Source organism: Oenanthe melanoleuca, chromosome 12 (genome assembly GCF_029582105.1).
Source record: "Oenanthe melanoleuca isolate GR-GAL-2019-014 chromosome 12, OMel1.0, whole genome shotgun sequence".
Lineage (NCBI taxonomy): Eukaryota > Metazoa > Chordata > Aves > Passeriformes > Muscicapidae > Oenanthe > Oenanthe melanoleuca.
This window is the reverse complement of record NC_079346.1, coordinates 12,697,344-12,720,648: the sequence shown is the minus strand read 5'-3', so window position 1 is coordinate 12,720,648 and position 23,305 is coordinate 12,697,344. Positions and strand designations below refer to the sequence as shown.

General features: G+C 36.5%; 1 protein-coding gene across 1 annotated transcript in view; it reads left to right on the top strand.

Annotated features, from left to right (window-relative positions):
• CACNA2D3 (calcium voltage-gated channel auxiliary subunit alpha2delta 3) overlaps nucleotides 1–23,305 on the top strand; it is a 372,509-nt gene that overhangs the window by 274,512 nt on the left and 74,692 nt on the right. The window contains exons 17-26 of the mRNA XM_056501471.1: nucleotides 6,479–6,562; nucleotides 11,411–11,482; nucleotides 11,708–11,769; nucleotides 13,612–13,679; nucleotides 15,342–15,387; nucleotides 15,540–15,637; nucleotides 16,489–16,582; nucleotides 18,029–18,124; nucleotides 19,234–19,355; nucleotides 19,916–19,996. Coding sequence (XP_056357446.1) covers nucleotides 6,479–6,562; nucleotides 11,411–11,482; nucleotides 11,708–11,769; nucleotides 13,612–13,679; nucleotides 15,342–15,387; nucleotides 15,540–15,637; nucleotides 16,489–16,582; nucleotides 18,029–18,124; nucleotides 19,234–19,355; nucleotides 19,916–19,996 — 823 coding nt within the window. The remainder of the gene's footprint in view (nucleotides 1–6,478; nucleotides 6,563–11,410; nucleotides 11,483–11,707; nucleotides 11,770–13,611; nucleotides 13,680–15,341; nucleotides 15,388–15,539; nucleotides 15,638–16,488; nucleotides 16,583–18,028; nucleotides 18,125–19,233; nucleotides 19,356–19,915; nucleotides 19,997–23,305) is intronic.

Here is a 23,305-nt window from a genome sequence, read left to right as displayed (position 1 = left end):
TCTTACTACTGTAAATGAATTCAATTGATGCCTTTCTTTCTATACAAGGATGCACATCTTTAACTTGATCAGTCTTGATTGGGAATATTACACCTAGAAATCAAAGCCTTTTTATAAAATTGCAATGCCCTCACCAAAACATTTTTGCATTCTTGTGCCTGAGTAAGTTCCCATTTCACCCTTAGAATGTGAACTGTCACCGTGTGTTGCAGTAAGCTGAAGGACCTGCAGCATTTGAAGATTCTAGATCAGTATTAAATCTTTTGTAGCTGTAAATTTTGAGGAAATTTGTTTCTCCTAATACAGAAAAACAGAGAAATCCGAGTGTCAGGGGAAACATTAATGCCCCACTTAAGCCGTGTTAGCCTTTCAGAAGCTGCAAATCTCATTTCTCTCTGGGGAGTCCTGCCTGGAACGTAAGATAACCTACACTTACCCTTGCTTTATTCATTGACTCCATAAAACTCTACAGCTGTAGCTGACAGCAGAATATTTAAATGATTTGAGCAGTGTAAATGCCTCACGTTCATTTAAATAACTGAAGAATTCTATCACTTGAATGCCAATGATTATTCCTATTGGAGTTTACATTTCAAAAAAGACAGCCCATCTGAGTCCCTGTGAGAGCATTAAATTGCTATCTAATTAGAAGTGCAAAATTACATATATTTAAAAGATAATTAAAGGTTTGAAGGCTGCTGAATAACTGGTTGTACATATAAATGAATCACTGAAAATTTGTTAGCAATATGTGAAGCTTTCTTTTATTCTTTGCTTTCAGCTTTGAAGTTAGGTATAACTGAGCTCATGGGTTTAAGTCTGGGAGTATTAAGATAAAGGCAGATGTTTTTAATTATTTCTACTCGAACCCCAAATAATTATAAGCAGCTGCCAGTTTTACATAATCCCAAATGATAAATCCCGAGAATGCAAATAAAATCCCAAATAGAGAGGTTGTTTTCTGCAGTGGAGTAAATCACATCCATGTTTCTGTGATAATTGACTGCAATCCACCTGAGAGCCTGAGCTCAGCCGATGAACTCCTTGGCCAGGCTCAAGGTGTGGGACTTAAATTGGTATTTTGTATTGACTTTTACTTCACTCTGTGTATTTCCATATTGCTTTATCATTTTAAACAATACTGCACTGTTTGAAAACAAACACATGTTAGGAGGGTGAGTAGAAAGAGTTAATACATGTGGCATAAGAACTTTTCTTCTGTTGTTTTGCTAGAGGATTCTCCTATGTACATGGCACATCTAATAGTTCCTACTTCTCTTCATGGAAACTTAGGATTAAATTATTCTTTTTTCCCTAGCAAATGACATCAGTCCTGTTTTCATCTTTTCTTTGCAGTATTTCTACAAATATTTTTTAGTGCAGCAATTTTTCACTACCATCTGGCATGGAGAATCAGTCCAAAATAACTGTTTTTTACTACCAACCATAACCTAGAAATTCTGGATTAATATTTTTAATAGTAGGCTGGTCACAAAAATCTGTCTTTGGACAGGGAAGTTCATTTTCCTATTTTCCTAAGAGAATTGAAGTGTTGCCTTTTTTAATATTAAACTAAGGAGGTTTGTATAGAAACAAACTTTGGTTTTTGACAGAACACTAATTAGTGTTCTACAGATTCAAGTCTAAGTGCAGATCAATAGGAAATCATTTGAGGTTGCAGACTGGATGGAAACCATGAAATTAAAGTATCACAAATGACAAAACAGGATCATGTGAGCAGAGAAAAAGAAGTATTCCAAATGAAATAAAGAGCTTAAAGGCCAAGCAGCAGTGATTTAGATTAAGATGCTGCTTCCCATGGATCCCCAGGCAGAATGTTTTGGAGCTAAGTAGAACATGGAGAATGTGCTCAGTCACTGGAGGTGATGTTGTATTATCAGGTTCTAAGCAGGTGAAGCAGGGAAGGGGATTTTTCACTACTGTGGTTGGTTGTTTGTTTGGGTTTTTGTTGTTTTATTTGTTTGTTTGTTTTTAAGTTACACTTTTCCCTGGCACAGTCCCTACAGTGGGAGCAGTGGGGCAGAGCAGCAGCTCGAGCAGGGAGGGCTGGTGAAGGTCTTGGGTGTTGCACTGACCATGGGAAATCAGGTCTGGTGCAGTTTCCACCCCAAAAGCTGCAGGCTTTGCATGACAGTCAAAGGTACCCAGGCAATAAATAAGTGGCAGCTTTAGTGTACAGAGTCTGAGAGAAGGGAGAGAGCTCAGTAACTGCCCAGACCAGGGTATTGCAAATAAGGCACTGCTTACAGCCTCTGCCTGTTTATTTAAAACTGCTTGGAAAAGTGTGTAATTTTAGTTAATTGTGCTTTTCCTCTGATATTTGTTCATTCAAGATTTCCCATCAGACTTTGTAAATAAGAATACCTTTGCAGGACGGCTTAGTGCAAGTTATAGTAACAATTATATTGTGCAAAATTTTATTATGTAGAATTTGAGCTCAGCAAAATATATTTGCATATTTTCACTTGTCTCCTCTAAACAAAAGAAAAAGAGGTCATTCTCAAAGACTAATGAGATTATTATACCTGATGAGATTAATACATTATCCAAATTTTGAAGTGCTAATTCAAAAAGATAAAACATCCATGAATGATGTTATGTCTTAAAATTGGAGTATTTTTTCAATACTGAATTCCTTATTTTTGTACATATTAGTAGTTTGGCAATGGAGAGCTATTCCTTGAAATTATTTTACCTCTCTAGCTTTTAGCTGGTTTTTAGTACTATAGTATTTTCTCACAGATGATTCCACATCATGGCTTAAAAAGTTCATTAAAATCTGGTGATGCTTCCAAGGCTGCTATCACAGCAATTTCCTCTCTCCTACCTCCCCATTATCCAGATGGAGCACGTCTGAGAAATTCCAATCACCTTAGACCCAAGATTGCAGCTGTTAAGATGTAGCTTGCTCTGTCCTTGATCAGATTGCTACACTCTGACTCTATAAACACGTGGCTGGTCATATTCAATGCAGATGGCTTGGGACTGCTTGTGTTAAAAAAAAAAATAAAGGAAAAAAAAAAAAAAGAAAATCAAAGCAAAGGGTTCAATAATGGCACATGTAAATGGCTGTGTACAGGGTGGTGAAAAATGTGGTTCAGTCTTTAAGCAACACACGTCACACCTTGTTTGAATCATGCAATGCTGTAAGAGTCTGGCCCAGTCTCAAACAAAAGATACTGAGTAAGATAAAGCTCATTCTAATGGAAAAACCAAATCATGTGCTTTTCTCACAAACAATAAGTTAGAACCATCCTGTAGTTTTCAGCAGACCAAAAGTTTCTTCTTTTCCAGTCCAGATACTTAACACTTTTCAGTATCTTTTTTTCCCTCCCTGGGCTTGACTGCTATTGAAAATCACCTCATATTTTTTACTAGCCAAAGATTATCAGCTTACATTTTAAATCTAGCTCTTTTTCTCCTGTACTTAAATCAGAGTAATTTGGTAGAATCCCTAGTTTCTATCTTTCCCAATGGGTCCCTTAATGATTTTTTTCAATGCTTTATAGTAATCTTGAAGATGGGTTTGGCTTCAGGCTTAAATCAGCATTTTATACTTTACCCAAGAGCCTTAGAGATAAAGGGTTAGATTAGGTTTGCTACCAGAGAAGAAGATATAGATGAATGCTATTTTTAAAACCTGGAGAATTGCTTCAGTGTCCATGAATAACTTTTGCGAAGAAATTAATTAAGCAATAGAATCAGAAAGAAGCTAGGAAAGAATGGAAATTTCAACATTACTTTTATGAAGTATAAACATTTTTGCATAAACATAATGTAAATTTACTGCTGGGAATAAGGTGATATCTTCATGAAGATTATGTACAAATAATTTTTGTATCCCATCCTTCCTGCTAGTTACTTTTGTCTTCTCTGCTGTCCTTTTCTGAACTATAACATAAATCTATTGTTTATTTATTGAATTTCTGTGTAGGCAATTAAAGAGTAGCCCCTAAAGTGTGATTGCTGAATAAGGGGTTAGACATCTCAATACCTTATTAGTTCCTGTCCTAAATGCATTTAAGTGAACTTGCAGTTCCTTTGAATGCTTATAGAGCCTAATTCTTGCTTGACCATTGGGATTTTGACTTTAAAGAATTTTTAAGACATGAATGCTTCTGATTCTTTTCTGCAGAACTTTAGATATTTTATCCAGATCTTCATTTATTTTTGCTTTTGGTTTTTGGTTTTTGGTTTTTGCTGTCTGAGTGCAAGGCATGGAATCTATATGATTAAGATAAATACAAGCCCCATAATCAGTATAATGCTAATGGTTTGCCTTGGGTTTGAAGCCTACTTCTGATGTCACATACACAAGATCCACTTTCCTTGGCCTAAGCAAGGATCTGCAGATGTCTGAGAATGCAGTGTAGCCCAGAAGCTCTACAACATCTGTGAGGGAGGATGTAATTAAACATTGGAATCTGTACAGGAGCTGTTTGCTCTACTCAAATGATCCCAGCTAATGTCTTTGTTACACTGTTCAGCTCTCAGTATTTCAGAGCTTGACTGTAACCATTCCTGTACTAGATTGAATAAATTTGATCAAAGATTTATTTGGTTAATTGGTGCAGCCACAGAGAATAGATGTAGTTACTCCCTGTAAAGATTAAAGATAATATTGATATAGCTGCAACCATAACGAAAGGCTTGCAAAACACAGCTACAGAAATCAAGCCCTAGTAATGAATGGGATGTTATCCTCTTGTATGTTATTCTTGTGAGATTTAATTATATTGGCTGCAAATTTTGTACTTCAGTATTTGGGTATAGTTATTTCCTGGCTATCCAGGCTGTCACAGAGCAGGAATTAACTGTAGAACTGAGCTGCCTGAATTCAAAGTCTGGAGTATGAGCACATGCTGAAAGCAGAAGTTCTTTACATCTCTCTGCCCATCTGTTGAGTAGTAGTAGACAAGAAGTAGGCAAGCTTGTTACAAGAATTGTGGGTTTTAGCGGAGGGCAAGGAAAACACATGAAAATACTTCTCAATTGCATCTGCACCACTTTTCAGAACTTACACCAACAGAGTTACTGGGGTTTTTTATGCAAAAGAATGAGAATTGACTCGGGATTTTATTCCACAGAATTTCCTAAAAGAACTGTCTGTAAGAAAAATATGAGTATCCAATTTTTTATGAGCAAAAACTAAGGAAGCTCAGTGAAACCTATGCAGAGAGAAACTTCAAAATCTCTTTATGTTTTTGATGCTGTACGCAGTATTTTTAAAAGGCTTCAGGCAGATTTTTGTTGTTCCTATTTTTAAGCACTGTGGTCTGCAAAAAGCAACTTTGGATTGATATGAGAATTTTTAATGCAGAGAGAAAAAATCAGGATGGGAATAACCTTAATGCTCAGAGAGCAAGGCTTTCCCTTGGACTTTGTGCAATCTGCAGAACGTGATTGAAGTGCCTGCACCACTGGCTGTGGTGATGAATTGCTTGTCTCCCACATTGACAGCTTTGGTTTATGGTGCACTCAGTCCTGGTCTGAGGGAGGAGAATCAACCATGTATATTGCCTTACAGGTACAGTTTCTGTCCTTCTGTGGTGCTGCTGAGGAGTCACAAAAGCAATTTGGGGATATTTCACAGCATCACAATGTCTTCTGTCATACCTCATAAAAAAAATTGCAGTTTCTCTTGATAAAAGACTGGATTTCACATTATGCCAGTCCTTTCCCAAATTTACTCTTTTTTCAAATGTAGTCTCCTAATTTTACTTAACCAGTCAGATTCTTTATTCACAGGCCTTCCAAAGTGCTTCTTTCTTCCACTGAGCCAGGTTTGTGTGGTTGCACTAATAGGCTAATTTTGAATGTTCAGCAGAGGGCAGAATTTCCCACATTATAAACACCTCAGTGTCAAATTAATTTGTCACGAGAATGTTTATGTTAAATGTGTAATTTACAGTGTAACAGTGAGGAGTGATAAAACCCCCTGCATTATCATAATTACTGTTACTTTTCCCCATGAAGTTGTAGATAAAATGAAGTATCAGCAAATGTTAGCACCATACTTCCCAAAGACTTGCATCTTATCTTGTTTGAAGTGAAGTGGGTAAACAGTTTGTTGATAAGATTATAGTAAATATAACTTCCTGTACAGCTGAAAGAGCCAGTTGGAGATATTTAACATAAAGTTCAGGATCCAAGGTCTCATGTATTTTCCATATGGGAAGTAGAAAATGCAAGTGCTGAGTTTGACCTCCCTGTGTGTCCATCAAGTAAAGCTCTGCATCATGGCAAGAGATCATGTAAATGATCATGAATTTTAGGTTTGTAGTTCACAGGGAGCATTTATTCAGCAGTATGGTGCACTTTGTGTGAATTAAACTATCTACTGCTAAATGTATTGCAGACCATCAGCATGGATTTAGAAGTTTTTTAAATCTTCTGATGAAAAAATCGTTGTGCAAATAAAACAGGATGTGCTAACTACTCCACCTTTTTATACTAGTATGAAGAGGGGAAGAAACGAAGAAAGCCCAACTACAGTAGTGTGGATCTCTCTGAGGTGGAGTGGGAAGACAGAGATGATGTGGTAAGTGATGTGTTTTAAAACCCTGTCAGAAGATGTTGTTGCATCCCACCACTGTACCTGGAAACTGTTTAAGTGGTCATTAGAGAGACCACCTGACTGCTCTCTGGAAGGGAAGGACAATAGACCCTTTAATTCAGAATTTAACTGTTTTGCATTGCTTCTTCCTTACATATGCATATAGCACAAGCACAGACTCTGTACTTGTGGTAAAACTCATCACCCTTGCAGTCTCCATGCGTCCCATTGTGTATTTGTGCTGGGTAGCAAATATAGCACTAGAAATAGGAATAGAATCTCTTGTTGGGGCTGGCCCAGACAACTGATGAAACTCAGAAATGAGTTGAACTTCTTTCCATGAGATACTTCTTTCCTTAATTAAAGTAATTGGAGGTTTTTACTTAAAGTACAAAGCCAAAAAACATCAGATGAATAAATAAAAATTGGATTCTTTGACCTATGTGCAGAGCAGAGTTTCACTCTAAACTCTAATTTCAGACACATGGGTACCACACAATGCTTTCCATTAACCTCATTTTTCAGTGCTCCACCTACTCTGTAGTTTGCTCTTTATCTTATTCTTTCGTACCTTTCAGGCTTAGCCTTTTCTGCAGTACTGTATCAAAAGCTTTCCTTATGTCCATGGCTTAACCTTTGCCTGTTCTTTCTGTCACTTCCTCAATAAATCTGATTTGTTAGGCATGATTTGTTCTGTGTGAATCTGTGCTGACTGTCCCTAATTAAATCATAACTTTCCAGGTGTTCATCTTTCTGTCCCGTAATTTAGCTTTTCCCGTAAGGTCCCTCCTGCCAAAGTCACGACTGCATGTCTGTATTTTTCATAGATGTCTCCTCCATCCCTTCTCAAATATCAGTCCTGTGTTAGCTTCTCTCAGGTCCCTAGGACCTCTGCTTTTGCAGAGAGGTTTGAATACATCCACTGAAGGGTCCCACATTTACTTTGTCATGTCCTTCCAAAATCTGGGATGGATCACGTACAGCAGCCCCTGGAGTCTTGTCAGTCTTCAGATGTCCTAATTTCTTGATCTCTGTTCTGACATAAGTCTGTATTTTCCTTCTCCCTTACAAAATATATCTCTTGCATTCCTTGCTCTCTCCACCCCTTGGTGAATAGTGAAACAGTTCATCTATGTTTCAAGCAAGGTCTGTTTCACCAGGTGATGGATTGTCCTCAGCCTCTCCTCAGAGGCCATTTCACTTCCTAAGCTGAAGTTTTGTGTTGGAGTGCACACACAAACTTTTTCAACGTTTTTATAGCTTTGTGTCATTTTCTATGCACAGACCATTTAAGGTTTCCTCATAAGATTTTCATATATTGTAGCAGCCTTCTGCAATCTTGGCAATCTCATTGGCCCCATGTTTTATACCCTGCTTTTTTTCTTAACTTTGATCACATTTTACTCAACCAGTTTCTCTGATAATGACCTTTTAAAATTTCCTTTGTCCTTTCACATGTTACTGCTGTAGTTACATACAGAATTTAAACCTTCATGATTTTTTTTCTTTAAATCTTCATGATTTTTCTTCTTGTTATTTCTCCTTGGTTTGTTTTCTTTTTTCTTTATGTTTTTCCCATTACTTCCTCTGATTAATTGTCATATTTTTAATCCTTTTATTTATTAATAACTTTGTAGAAGTTCAGTGGTTCAGATAATGGAACATTGAGCTATTTCTGTGACACTGAAAATCAAGTTTTATTTATAATTGAGATTCTCTCATGTGAAAGTCTAGATTCAGCTTTCTCTAAATATTACCTTTGAGACCCCTAAGCTCCATCATTTTTTCTGAAAATTTCTTACAAAAATTGTTTTGTCTTATCTGAAGGGAAAAATTTTAGTTCACATTTTGATAAAAAATATATACATGCATTTCATCTGAATCTTCCTTTCACCACTAAAATACGCTTCCTAAAAATGAATTTTTAATTGTAACACAGAAACAAGCTACTTGTGCCTCTGCTTCAATCCAGGGCCTGGATTTGATGTTCTTGATTTTTTCTATGCTTGGGTAGTAAAGCATTGTTTATTCAACTGCAGAGGGAAAGAATTCATGTATTCATATAGCTACTTTTAATAACAAGACTACTACTGGTATTTTTTTCTGCTATGAAACACATAGAAGCTGATTAAGACATTTTCTTACTTTTTGCCACATTAACTTCATGGTCACACAGTTTTCTGAGAATACAGAATGATCTCATACTGTAGCAGTGAAGCTGAGTTGTTAGGGATTGATTGAAAGATATTTTGTTGAAGGAGCCATAATGCTTATTACTCTGAAAGTGAAGGTATGAGTTTTCTCCAGTGATCCAATGAGGAAAAGGTGGCCAAAATAAGGTTAGAATTTTTTTCACCATGGAATATTGTTGTAATAAATATATCAGCTCATTTTCCAGGTTAACAATACCTGCTATCTTGCTGTTAAGGCATTTTATTAGAAACAGAAATTTTATCATGAGCTTGTTAAGTTAGCAGTGTCTTCCAGCAAGGTTTGCAAATACACAGTACCAAAGAGGAGAAGTTTCAATTTGGATAGAAACCTTTTTCTCATTAACTCACTTAAAATTCTTCTGTTATAATTTCTAGCTGAATGAAATATTTTTTTTTCCAAATAAGAAAAAGACCATGAATGAATTTTTTGGGGCTTGAAGCCAACTGAGGCAGTGCTTATTTTATGCACTTGAGGAGGGAGATGAAACTGCAGAAGAGCTGAGAAACTCGATTACAAAGCCAAGAAATGCAATCACAGCAAGCAGAAAAAAAAGAGTAAAACTCAAAATCCCACATGCAGACTTGATCTTAAACACTACTGAGAGTTTGGAGATCCTTTTAGTAAATCTATGACTTGCCTGAGGCTTGTGGGAGGAATGGGTCTTAGACAACTGCAGGCACCAATAGGAGAAAAATGAAAACCATGTTAAAGATAAATGGAACTGTTCTGTAAATGTTAGAAAGTAGATGGTTAATTAAGACCAGCTCTCCAAGTCCAAAACCACAAAACTTAAAATAGGAAACTATTTCCAGAATTGCCTATTATGTATTGTTAAAAAAATCTACAGTAAAATATATGCTTTATTTTATATATGCCTCCAGCTAAAAATTATTCTTTTACACTCACTGACAGAAGAGTTAGACTCTTAATTGAAATCTAGATGTCCTAGAATTAAATTGAAAGAGCTGCAAAGTTTGCAGTTTTTGACAGGTCAGCCATGCTCAACTTGCTTGTGAGCATAAAACTAGATATTTCACTGGCAAGTTTGGTGGTTCTCTTTTTCTTCCATACTAACTCAGCCTGCAGAGCACATTGATATGTCTGTCTTCACAATTTCTCATTAAAACTCAACTGAATTGCTCAATCTGGTATGAGGGACTGTAGAACAGGAGATATTTATTCAGCAGGAACATGATGTCCAAAATTGTGTTTAGATGGATATGCAATAGAAGAGACATAAAAATGCTAATTTTGTCAATATTTTCCTGCATTTTAAATGCTGAATTGATTTTTAATAGTGGAATTTTCAAATTGTAATGAAAATTACAGCTGCAGAAGACCTATAGGTGCTTTTTCCCACAAAAACCAAAATAACTCACATCTTCCATTAGTAAATCTAAGAGTGTTGAAATTAAATATTTCCATTTATGGATGGTGTAACTGTTAAACAGCAAATTTTTAAATTTCTTCCCTAAAGTGAGCTGATAAATAGGCAAATTCAAAGCCTGAAGGCTGAGGGTTTCTCAAAACCTGTCTTGTCTTTCCTGTTTTAGCCCAGAGACCCTGTCCTCAGACCAGCTGTGCAGGGTGTCCTGTTCTCATCCTTGGGGACATTGATGCTCATTTTGGCTTTCAGGCTTTGGGGATGGCCGTTGAGGTTTTTTCCTCTTTTCACCACCATGGCACGTTCACCTATGAGAGAGGTTTTGTGTCCTTTGGGAGGAAGGCAGGGAGCAGCAAGGTGTGCTAAAGGCAGATTTTTAGGGATGATGGGCCAGGGACTTTGCAGTTTGGGGGCCTGTAGCTCATGTAGAAAAAAAAAAGATACAGGGAAAGAGTGTATGTTTGTAGTGGTGATCTATAAAGTAACAGATTTAACTTGCAGAGCAGCAGCTCATTGTGTATAAATCCTTTTCAATTTGTTGTCTGCTTTCCCTAGCTTCTCTGAATTTTTGGCCTATAAAGCAATGAAACATGTTTTTGAAGTGGATTTAAAATGTCTTTTGGAAGACTTGGAGAGGACCAGGCCAGTTGTTAAAGCTGTGGCTGGCCTAGGGCTTCCACTACAGAGCTAAAATTTAATACCTTGCAAGGGGTGCCTGGACACCCATGGAAAGCAGAGGGAATTGCAGAGCACTGTAGCTGTGTGTTCCCCCTAGATCATGTTGCTGATCAAATGTGCTGTCATTCTGGTTTTTGTGGGCTACTGTTAATTTTTGATGCAGTTAGGATGAAGTTTCTGGTGCTCAGTAAGGATGCAGCCCAGTGGATGCAGCTGGGAATCTTGCCCTGCCATGCAGTAAAAGCAGAATACTAGTCAGTTACACTGTTCATACAAAATAAAATCCAGATTACTACACAAAAAGGTATTTTTCTATGAAGGATGCTGAGAGCTCCTATCTTATGTACCTTATTTTGAAATTGTAGAGCAGGAGCCTTGGCCTATACAGTGACTAATAAAATCTGTAAATGAGTTGTCCAGTATGTAGTGGAATTACTGAAAATGAAGAAATGAAGAAGATTGAGTGCTGCCTAGGCCAGAGAGCCTGGAGAGCTCAGAGTTAAAAGGATTACAGGAAAAGCAAATAAAGGGGTTGACACACATTTCCTTCATTCCAGCTTCGAAATGCAATGGTGAACCGGAAAACAGGAAAATTCTCCATGGAAGTGAAGAAGACAGTGGACAAAGGGGTACAATGTCTAAAATACTATTCCAACTAAATATAAAGCAAGCAGATAATTTTAAAATTATTTTTAAGGTTGCTATAAATATGGCTTCCTGCAGTATATTTTTTTTTCACTCACTGAATGTAAACTTTGCTTCTAATTATGTCAGTGACTAACCACTTGATCTTTTATACATTTCTTATAGAAAACTAACTTCTTCCTCTCTCCCCTTCTGACTTGTGAATCTAGAAGCGGGTCCTGGTGATGACAAATGACTACTATTATACAGACATCAAGGGTACTCCATTCAGGTAGAGCTGGCCATAATAAATGGACATTTCATCCAACCCATTGGATTTCTGCTTATACAGAGCTTGTGAACTCATTAAAAGCTCATCAGCAAAGGCTGACAATGAAATATCCCTGGACAATGCTGAAAATAGCAAGGAAAAGGAGCTCTACCAGCATTCCTTTCAGCTTTTCCAGGGATGGAAAGTTTGTGCAAGCTCACCCAGGCAAACTCACAGTGTTTGTCATGGCTTACGTTTCATTGAAAAAATATTCAGTTGAGGTTTACGTTGAACGAAAGGATTTCTCAAGTACTTGGAGGGCTATAAATACTATAATCCATTTAAGTAACTACATCTTGAGCCCCATTTCATTCTTTTTTTTTTTTTTCCACAACAAGAATGTAATGTAAAATGAGATAGTATTTCACTTCCAATTTGAGGTTTAGATGTTTTCTTTCTCTGAACTACCTTCAGTGTATTTCTATAACTAAAACCAAGTAAGCTGGTAATTTTGGCATGTATTTTAGGAGGGAAAAAAAGGAAAAGAAAAACAGGTAGTCACTTTAAAATTCTGATATTTGAACTAGAAATAATCCACTAACAAAAGAGCCCTAACTGTACTTTGCACTTAAGGCAAAGGAGTTTGGCAGTCGTGATACTCAACTGAAATTTTCTTCAATGGAAGAGTTTCACATAGCTTGAGATACATTACCACACAGAGAAATTGTAGGCACATTTCTCTGACCTCTAATGCATCTTAAAATTTACTCATGGGTGGTAGTAGTCAGTGGGTTTCTTGTTTTGTTTTCATTTTGTGGAGTTTTTTCTGGTTGCTGTAAGTTTTTCTTTTTTTGTTTGTTTGTTTTTCTTTGGCACTGGCACTCTTTTACTATTAGGTAAACAGAAATGGGGCTACTTGCATGCAGGTAGTGTGAGTTAATGGGGCTAAGGACAGTTAGGAAAACTATTATTTTTCAATATGACGTGTCAAGTTTTGGGTTATTGTGTAGATTTGGGACAACTGCACACTGTAGTGTCAAAGATGTTTAGTGTTCAGCCCTTTTTCAGACTGAGCTGTTGATTGCAGCTTGCATGCCCTTGGATTTGGTGCCTCTGCATGTACTTCAAGTACTAGCCCATGCATTTGCAGTCTTGCTGATTACTGCAGATTCCTAGCTCGAGATAATCCCCTTCAATCAATGAATGAATGAATGCCAGAAGGTGTTCTGTGTTTGTGTTCAATAGCAAGAGGCATGGGATCCCCCAGCCACTTCATTAAACTTGGATGTTTTAAATGGTAGACTGAAAACCAGACCAAAACACAGTGTATGACTGTTGAGAATTTATGAAGCTGAAGTCAATACAAAAGAGCTAAAAATATGAAACACAGAAACATTAGTCCAGGAGGAGTCATGATGCTGTTGTCACATTTGAAATTCTTTTCCTCTCAGTAGCTCCATCAATTCCCACACTTCTGTAGTTTCTCAACAGCTTAGTCTGAATTACAAAAAATTATCTCCTTCATTGTAAGGCCATGGTCATGTTCAAGGCTCAGCTGAAGAAATCTCATGCTGGGTGAACAGCAGTGAGCTTAGAGGGGCTCATTTATTAGTTTGCCAGGGAATAATGGTTTACTGCACCTCTAAGCACACATAAATACAGCCAATTGTTGCAGGCACATCAGAACTGAGACAAAATTGAAGCAACTAATTGAACAATAAATATAATTGGTGAGGGTTTGGAAACACACAGTTTTAAGTTAATCATAGTACATGAGCTGAAAATGTTAAAATGAAAACAGCTCTGAATGTCTGCTATTGTTTGTCTCACAGATTTCAAGGTCTGCTTTATTTCTCTGCACAGTTTAGGTGTGGCTCTCTCTAGAGGACATGGAAAATACTTCTTCAGAGGGAATGTAACTGTAGAAGAAGGTAAGGTACCTATCTTATGTGGCATACACAGCAGCTTTATTGTTAATTTGGTTGGTCCTTGTCTGCAGACTCCATGAGGGAATTAGACTTTTTTCTTTAAAGATCTTTTACTTCACAGGGTTTTAAGCATAGTCAGACTGTTTGTGAGTCTTCTTTAGATGGGATCTTCTTCCATCGTCCTTTCTCAGTGTTCCAGAGAACAACTCATAGCCAAATGTTAATTTTTTCTGGTGTTTTCTGAATGAAGTAACCACTAAGAGTACTGTAATAGCTATTGGTTTTGTTCACAGACTATACATTGTGAAAACTTTCAGAGCTATAAGTGGTTTGTGCATTTAGCCACAAGGAATTACATGTTTATAACAGTAGTAGAGGTATCTAGGAAAGAACTGTTCTTTGATTTTGCTTTTTGATAAGTCCCCAGCTAAATGAGTAGAGGAGTCAACTGTGTGTAGTGGTAAAGTTGTTTGGCAAGAAGACAAAGAAGGAGTGGAGGAATTTAAGAGGTTTGATGGGAAGGTTGAAAATATTGGAAGCTGCTGAGCAAAAAAAATGTTTCAATAGAGGAATGCTTTCAGAATTTATGCTGAAGTCTCTATTTCCGATTCTTCTCCTTGTTTTGTCAGTGATGTTAAACAAGACAGCTAATTTCTTCAGCTGTATTTTTGGACATGAATTAGTTGTTTTACTCAGGAGAGATACAAAAAGAAGTGCCTCGAGGTTTGAGTACCTGCACAGCAGCTACAAAAAGGCACAACAGGAGACTTGGAGCTACTCACTCCCCAGACTGTCCCCAACATCCCTGTCACTGATGTTCTTTAATCCAGCCACGCATCTCAGTCAGTCTGAGTCCCAGATGCACTCCCAGAAGTGTTAACAGAACCATAACTAGCATTTCCCACTCTCACTGAGTCTCTCTCACTTCACCTCCCCAGGGACCACAGTTTTAGTTCCAGTTTTGGCTTCCCTGCCTTCCTTAGTCACGGTTTGCTCTGTCCTTGTTCATTGTGTACTCCAGAGGGTTAAATCCAGATGCTGCCTTCTGAACCCTATTTGCTATTGATAAGTGTTTTAAGAGTTTTTAAAATTGCCAAAGTACATTTTTATTGTGCTGTATAACTAATGATATAATTCTTATTTACAGGCATTTGTGTGACCTATTAGTACAAAAAACCTTTTCTGAACAATCCCATAAATGGCTGTTTGTGTTCATGGGCTTGTGCTTAGGTTTTGAGGGAATTGTTCCTAATTATTTTTTTCTTTTTAAGAGAGGAGAACAGCTCACATGAAATAAGAAGTGTGTATTTTAGCATAAAGAACTTCACTGTCCAAAGAGAATGAGGGAATATGAGCAGGAGTCTGTTACCATTTTGCATTTGTCTTTGCTCAAATTGTCTTCTAAACTTTAAATACATTGAGTAACTTGTATAAGTTAAACATATCAGCACAAAATTTTTTCATACCTTTTCAGTTTTAAATTTGATGTAACTAGTTTTGCCAGTTTGTTAGACCCCAAAGTGTATTTAAACATAGTTTACTGTGATTTATTTCATTATGGTAATAATGCACTTTCCAAGAAGGGTTTGTATTATGGAGTGTATGCAAATAACCATCTGTTACCCAGACTTCTCCCTAAATAACCCATTATTATTCCTGTTACAGGTTTACATGATTTAGAACACCCTGATGTATCTTTAGCAGACGAATGGTAAGCCTTAAATAAAGCATGAAATTAGTGTCTGTTACCCTCCTTGCTTTCACATTGTTTGTGCTTGCAGAGCCCAGTTCTTTATCCTCAGTGACAAAGAAAGCTTGTGCTTGTACATATAACTTTTTACTGTTGTGACAACGTGTCCACAGGTCCTACTGCAACACGGACTTGCACCCTGAGCACCGGCAGATGTCCCAGTTAGAAGCCATTAAACGCTACCTCACAGGAAAAGAGCCCCTGCTCCAATGCAAGTACTTGGATTGGCTAGAACTTGGTTAAACAGCTACAAACTGTCGTTCTTAGCCTTCTACAAAATGCTCCCAAAGTGTGTTCATAAAATATAAATAAGAAAAATATTCATGAAATAGTTCAGCCAGGGATGATTTGAGATAGGATTGCTTCGCTGATGTTGCTTTGCAATTTCCTGTGGGTTTGAGCTTTTCCTGATGTATCAATAAAGTTATTATTATTTATTAGTATTAACTATGTATAATTATTAGTAGTAGTTATTATGATACAATTTTTCAACTTTTACAGTAAACTATGTACCTGTACCAAACATTCAAGTTTGTGATGAACTGGTGTAGCTATGCAAAATTATCACTCCATCTGGTTTTATAAACTAAACAGGACTGATGGGAATCAGTCCTTGCATGGCACCTCTAAAGAATATACCAGATATTTCATGAGTATTTTAGGGAAGATACATATGTAATTGGTATTTCTGAACTGCAAAGCAGAATAAAAAATTCAGATAGGTGCATATTCTGTATGTTTGTAGAAATGCAGAGTTTTTGAGACTGGTACTAGAGCTGCTTATGGCACATGCAGACATGAGAATTGGATAATATTTGGATGAATGAGTTACATGAAGTTGGGTTTTGATCTAAAATTGTTGCTAATGCAATGAATTGTATCTAAAAAGCTGCATTGTGGTAAAATACAGTGTAATATTATGTAGTAAATCTTTTTAGTGCAAAAAGTTTGAAAGCATATCACAGATAAAATAAAGTAAAATGTAAGATAACCCTATAGTTTAGTCATCTAAGAAATATTATTTATATGCACATACATTTACTGATTTTATTATACTGGTAGGTGATAAAGAATTGATCCAGGAAGTTTTGTTTGATGCTGTTGTGAGTGCACCAATTGAAGCTTACTGGACCAGTCTAGCATTGAATAAATCAGAGTAAGTTATCGTTGTGTCCATCATTATTCATCAGTCAGGGCTGTATTTTGATTAGTTATGCTAATGAACTGATGGAATGTTTAACAAATCCTGATATGCATGAAAATATTATACTAACTATTTGATTCTATATACCACCAAGTTTGAGTTCAATCTGAAGTGTTTATTTGCAGAGTATGTCATGATGATTAGCTGAAAGGTTACCCAATTTCCACAATAAAGCTGGTGAAATTGTACCCTAATTGCAACTTATATTTCTGTGCATTTTTAACAAAAGGTACTTGAGAAATTTAATGCAAAATTTACCAAAGTTATTGATGCAACTGGCACTTAGTCTCAGAAAAATTATATATAGAAAAAGTTGTACTGGCAAATAATTTCTTTGATCCTTGATTTGTTTATTTTCCAGAACAACTTGGGATCTAGGTTCTTGTTAGGGAGAGTCAGGATATTAGCCAATCCTTTTCAGAGTTTATATCTTCTAGTTCATTCATTTATGCTATGATGTACTAAGGTGTTAAGTAAAAAGTTTTTATCCACATTAGAGTAAACAGGTGTTAAGCTTAGCAGTTTGCATGAAATACAGTGGTTGAAAGGCAATTCTGGAGATCATCCTGATTAGATTTTCCTAAATTTCAACCATTTTCTAAAATTTCAATGACATGTTGCTATACAGCATGTACTCCTAAAGAATGAATACAAGTTGCCCAGCCTTCTCTGAGAAGATAAAGATAAGAAATTCTGACTTTGCTTCTTTCTGTCTCATTAATGAAACAGTAAAATGGTTCTGGTCCCTGGTTTTGTGGTAATGGGGCTGAAGTTCTTGCAGCCACGCAAGAATTTGTTTTAAAATATCTTGGTGCTGGTAACAGTGCAGCTGAAAAGTTCAACCTGAGCTGCCTGCCATGCTTTTTTTCCTGAGTTCTAGAGGCTAAAGCCTGTCCTGATGGCAGCTAAGTTTGACTCTCAGCTACCTGATTTAAATCTCTTTGCTTACCTGAACAATAGTCACACCTTTGACTTAAAGTATAAATATAGCCCAGAAATGATGAATGGAATGGGAACAAGATCTGAAATTCCTGCCTATCTCAGAATCACTGTGTGTCAGTGGTTAATAAATAGTTTGTATATAGCTAATTTGTATATATGTTTCTTATTCTATTATTCTATCCATATAACTCCTTCCTACAAATCCTACAAAATTTATTGTGTTTGGCTTTTTAGGTATTCTTGGTCTAAATAGCATTTCTCCATTGCATACTATTCAAAACCCAGATGACTATAACTTAAAAAACAGCCTTTAAAAGTAAACCAATAAATAAGAGAACTATGATTACAATAATCTTTCTAAAAAACGTGTACCCTTGTGCTTTCTGTGGCAGTGATGCAGCTTAATCTGTTTTCTGTCTGAAACGTTGTCTTAGCTTGTGTTCTGCACTGTTGCAGGAACTCTGACAAGGGAGTGGAAGTTGCTTTCCTTGGGACACGGACTGGACTCTCTCGTATCAACCTGTTTGTGGGCCCAGAGCAGCTGACCAACCAGTAAGTCACAAACTCTGCCTGGCAGCCAGATAAGAAAAGAGAGGAAAAAAATAGTTCTTCACACAGAACAAGTTAGAAAGATATCCTAGGATCCTTTACATTATTTCTTTCATTAGAGCATTTGGAACAATGAACTGTTTTACACCTGTAGCCTATAAATTTATTTTCACTGCCACACACACCAGCATCACATCCCTCTTCTTCAGAGCACAATTGTGAACATGCTACACCTTTTACTACACCACCTGAAAACAAATACCTGTAGGCTTTTTTAGGGATTTTGCATCATTGTTGTGGAATATTTTTTTTGTCTGAAATGAAGCCAAGTGACAGAATTGGACTGGGTGAAAGGGCAGTCAGGAGACCTCAGCATACAAGAGTTTCCCATTTTCCTTGGAGAACATGTAATCTAGTGGAGGTATTATGCATATAAAAGAAAATCTGTGTTTGATATTTAGGATAAACTAAGATCATTGAATATAAAGTTCTGTGGGCTTATCTGAGGACAAATGTTGTTATACAAGTAGGTGACATCAACAGCACTACAATTTGTTACTGTCAGACAGAAAACCAGAACAATAGAGTGGACATTATACTTATTCTTGGCATAAATTTTCTTCTGTCAACATTCCCTGAAATTACTGAGGAATAAAGTATTTAGTTGTCCAATACCACCATCTACATAGTATTTTGAACATAGGCTGTAAAATTACCTTTTTTTTCCCTACCTAACAGTAAATGCCAGGGGCAACAGACTACCAAATCTCCAGTGCCTTTTCCACCTTGTGCAGCTCACAGTTCTTGTATTGCACTGGAAGTAAAATGCTTTTTAGACTAAGCATTTTTATTTGTACAAACCAGTAAAAACAATTTTAGTGGTCCTTAGAGATACTGTTTTTAGTGCTTTTAGTGTCTTTCACAACAAAAGTTATTGTGTGTCACAAATAATTATTAGTAACTAAATTTAATGCTTTTGTTGAGCAAGTGTTATTAGAAAAAAAATGTGCCAAACCATTTCTTTTGTAAAAGATTGCAATTTTTTTTTGTCTTTTCAAAGCTATTGTGTGTCATACAACAAACATTTGTTTCCTTTCTCTCTTTTTCTCAAGAGACTTCCTGACAGCTGAAGATAAGGAGAACATTTTTAACGCTGACCATTTTCCACTCTGGTACAGAAGAGCTGCTGAACAGATACCTGGGAGCTTTGTCTACTCAATCCCATTCAGCACAGGTCTGTAACTTTTTCATTCCTTAAATTCTGAACCAATCATGACACTGAAAGGATCCCAAGTGTGTCAGTGCAGTGTGGGCTTTGTAGCTAGTCTCAAATATTGACCTGAAATAGGCAATGAAATTTGCAGCTCCTTCACTGGCCCTTTCACCAGGTGTGTCTTTCATGGGGCTGCAAGCAAAACCCCAAGCAAGATGTGTGGTGATACTTTTCATTTAATACATCCACAGGCAGAACTACATTTTAACAAGTATTTTAAGCAGGGCATGTCCAACAGAGTATATTTCCACATTATTGAGAAGCCCTACCAGTTGTCACCTTCACTGCCCCTTTAGCAGGGGATGCAAAGCCTGATGGCTCATCTCACTGTTTGTTTTTGGCATGCTGGGGAATTTAAAATGGCAGTGCCAGTATGTTCTGTGCATATGTGATGTTCCCTGTTTTATTTTCTGAACACTATATCCACATAGACTGTTATCTAAAACCAGGGGAAAAAACCCTATATTTTCTCATTTTGCAATAGAGTGTTTCAATTTTTTCCCTCTTAATAAATCCCACAGAAACTGCCAACAAGAGCAATGTGGTGACAGCCAGTACTGCTATTCAGCTTCTGGATGACAGGAAATCTCCAGTGGTTGCAGGTACAATTGTAGTTTATTAATTTTGTTATTTTTTTTAAATCCGTTTAGGAGTGCCTCACTTTCTCATTTGAGTTGGCAGGTGTAGATATCCAATCTTTTAAGAGAGAGAGAAGGATGCAGTTGCACCTATAAGATATAATTGGATCACTAAGTGTAGAGAGCATTTAACGTTCCTCTCCCCAAGAACTTGATCCTTTTTTAATTGACTCTCAAACCTTTCTGTGAGCCATTGAGTTTGACTTTATGGAAACAACCATTATCTGTATTTTATAAAGTGTTTTTGGTAGACACAATTCTGTATCATCACAGATCAGATTATATTATGGAAAGGAAAAAGAACTATAAGAAATAACTATTTGATGTGCAAATGTTCCACTCAGGTTTCAAGTCTGAAAATTCTGTGCTATAACAGGATTGCTCTATAACAAGATACAGTGTGGTGATTTTGTCTAGGTTATCAGAGATGTGATTTGTTCAGAGCATAGGAACTGAATAACAAAGCTCTACTGTTTGTCAGCCAAGAGTATAACAGTACCCTAAGACTAAAAGGTGAAGTGTGACATCTACAGAATATGGATAAAGCACACTGATTTAAAAATAAGAATAAGTAATTTTGAAATTGTTGGATGCTCCTCACTCAAGTTCACATCTGACCAGTTTTTCTCTAGCTCACAATGATTACTGACATTCAATAAGGAAAGAATTTTGCTAAATCTTATGATTTATTTTGCCAGAAACCAAGCTTTCTTATCTCAGGAAAATTAGATATTTCTAGAATGCTCTGTTGTTTGAAGTTAGCAAAAGTTTCACCATTAAGTTTTCCATCATCTCTAAAATGTGTAGGATTAATAGACATCCTGATATTTATTCTTTTCTCATGAGTATTTGCAATTTGGTTTTGACTTTGAGAAGGTATCACACATGATTACTTCTAATACACTGTCAACAAGCTTTGGGGTTGTTTGTTTTTAGAAATTGTAAAAGTGTAAAATGGGTGTTGCTTCCATTGCCCCAGTAATTCTGGTTATTATGGAACATTTAAAATTGCTTGGGTCCCATATTTTCTATCTAAAATAACCATAGGGTCTTGAAAGCTTTTTAATGCCAAAGAATTAGAAGATTTCCATGGTATCTATAAAAGCATAATGCCATGAAAGATAAGAGCAGTGTACCTACACTCTGAAGCACATCAGTGGTTTTCTAGTTCTAGTTCTGTAAACTTTAAAAAAATGTGTGCTTGATATTTTATTTACAACATGAAACATTTTTAAGTTTGTTTTGAATAATTTTTCCTTTTCCTCTTGTATGGTTGCCTGTTTTCAGGTGATTTTCTTTTTTCGGGGGAGGCCACTTTGGGTCTGTACCAACTTTTTTCTGTGATGAAAGTATCACTCACCCAGCTAAAGCCTCTCAGACACAAATAAGTATATGCACTATTCTTGTTCTCCTTAAGATCATAAATGTGACTTGTCAGTCCTACTTTCCCTGAGAAAACTTTCAAGAAAGTACCAGAATCTAGTTCAATTTTTAGGTTTTTTTTTATAAGGCTGACAATATTCTATGTTAAGCAAAATGGATTTGGAGGCAGAAACTGGAGCAGTGATAAACAGGAGAAGTTTGAAGTTTTAATTAGCCAGGCTTGGGAGACTAAAGTAAGATTATGGGTAATGTTTTCAAATACCTCCATTGGAGTTCAAATTTGGCCAAAACATCTCATTTTAATTTGTGTGAAGTAAGTATTCCTTATCCCCATTTGGTCTGAGTAGATTACAGTAAGCAGCAGGACGGGATACACATTTCATGTTAAATCACTCTATTCCCTAGAGGGATTTGACTGAAAATTAAGCTGTGCCAGAATGTTGTTTATTGCAGATCACTACAAGAGTTTAAATCTGGCAGAAAGAAACGAGAACAATGTTATAAAATGGAAACCTGAGTTATTGCTGCCCGTGAGAGGGGAAAAAAGGAACAAAACCAACTCTTACTGCAAAATCCATAGACTGGGTTTTGGGTTTTTTGTTTCATTTTGGGATTGTATTTTGTTATTTTTTTTTTGTTTGTAGTGAGATTTTTTTGTTTGTTGTTGTGGGGTTTTATGTTTTTTTTTTAGAAACCCCTCACTTATAACAGATTTCATAGAAAAGTCAAAGGCTTATTGCAAATAGGAAAAATTCAACTGTATAAAACAGGCAACAAAATCCTGAAATCAGTGAGTCTGCAGACTGCTACTACAGAGAAATTGAGTGTTGCTGCTGTTTCACCATCTGTAGCCCCTAATACCAATCCCCTGTCAGAATGTCTTTGCCTCTTGGCAAACAGCCCATGTAATTTTTTTCCAAAACCTCTCCTGCTTCTTGCAATTGAGATTGTGATTATTTTATTTTTTTTAACTTAAATGAATACAATTTTCTATAGAAGGTGTGTATGTAAATCTTTAATGTAAGTGTAGTAGCATCATATTTATTGCTGTGTATACAGAGTTCAGTTTTGTTGCAGGAGTGAAGTGACAGCAGTACTGCAGGCAGGAATTTCTTTAGATTTGAACACATTTATGTTCAAAATTACTTGAGCTGAGTGTTTTCTGTGACCATAACTTCTATATCAAGATAGAAGAGTATAAGATAGCGGAATTTTTTTTTATTTCTTAACAAGAACTATAATAGGGGACTGACCCCAGACCCCAGTCTTGAAACTTAGTGAGATTCCTGGAATATTAGTATTCCTCTGGATGACAAAAATGAAGTTAATATAGAATATCTGAAATTAGATAGTGATCTAGCTGTTAAAATTGAGGCAAGTTAAGATGGAGTTGTGTTTCATAGTGGTCCTGTGAAGGGCAGTACATTTCTGCAAAATGTTGGTAGAATTCAGCACTCCAGTCTTTTATTCTTTGAGACTGTGTGACAAGTTGGATGTTGACTTTCAAGTAGCAAACAAATGGGCATCTGGATGAGTGCAGCACAGGATTTCTATATGCTATGTATGTGTTTATTTCCATTTTTTGGCAAGAGATGATGTTTTTGTCATTATGATTTTGTTAACAATTGTTATTAAAGGTGCTGCTCACCTAGAAAGTTTTGAACAAGATACAGGGATAGAAGCAGGCAAATAAAAGTCATCATGGAGCAAAGCAGGGTCCAAAAGATGAAAAATTGCTCACTCTTGAGATTTTGAGAGTGTTGGCAGAATATGTGAACCCTCAAAAATGCACTTCCCTGTAGAGGCATTTTAGATCAAAAGCTGCAGTACAATACAGGACCTTAAGGGCCCCTCTTGTTGAAAGAGGCCATCCCTGTTCACAGAAAGCAT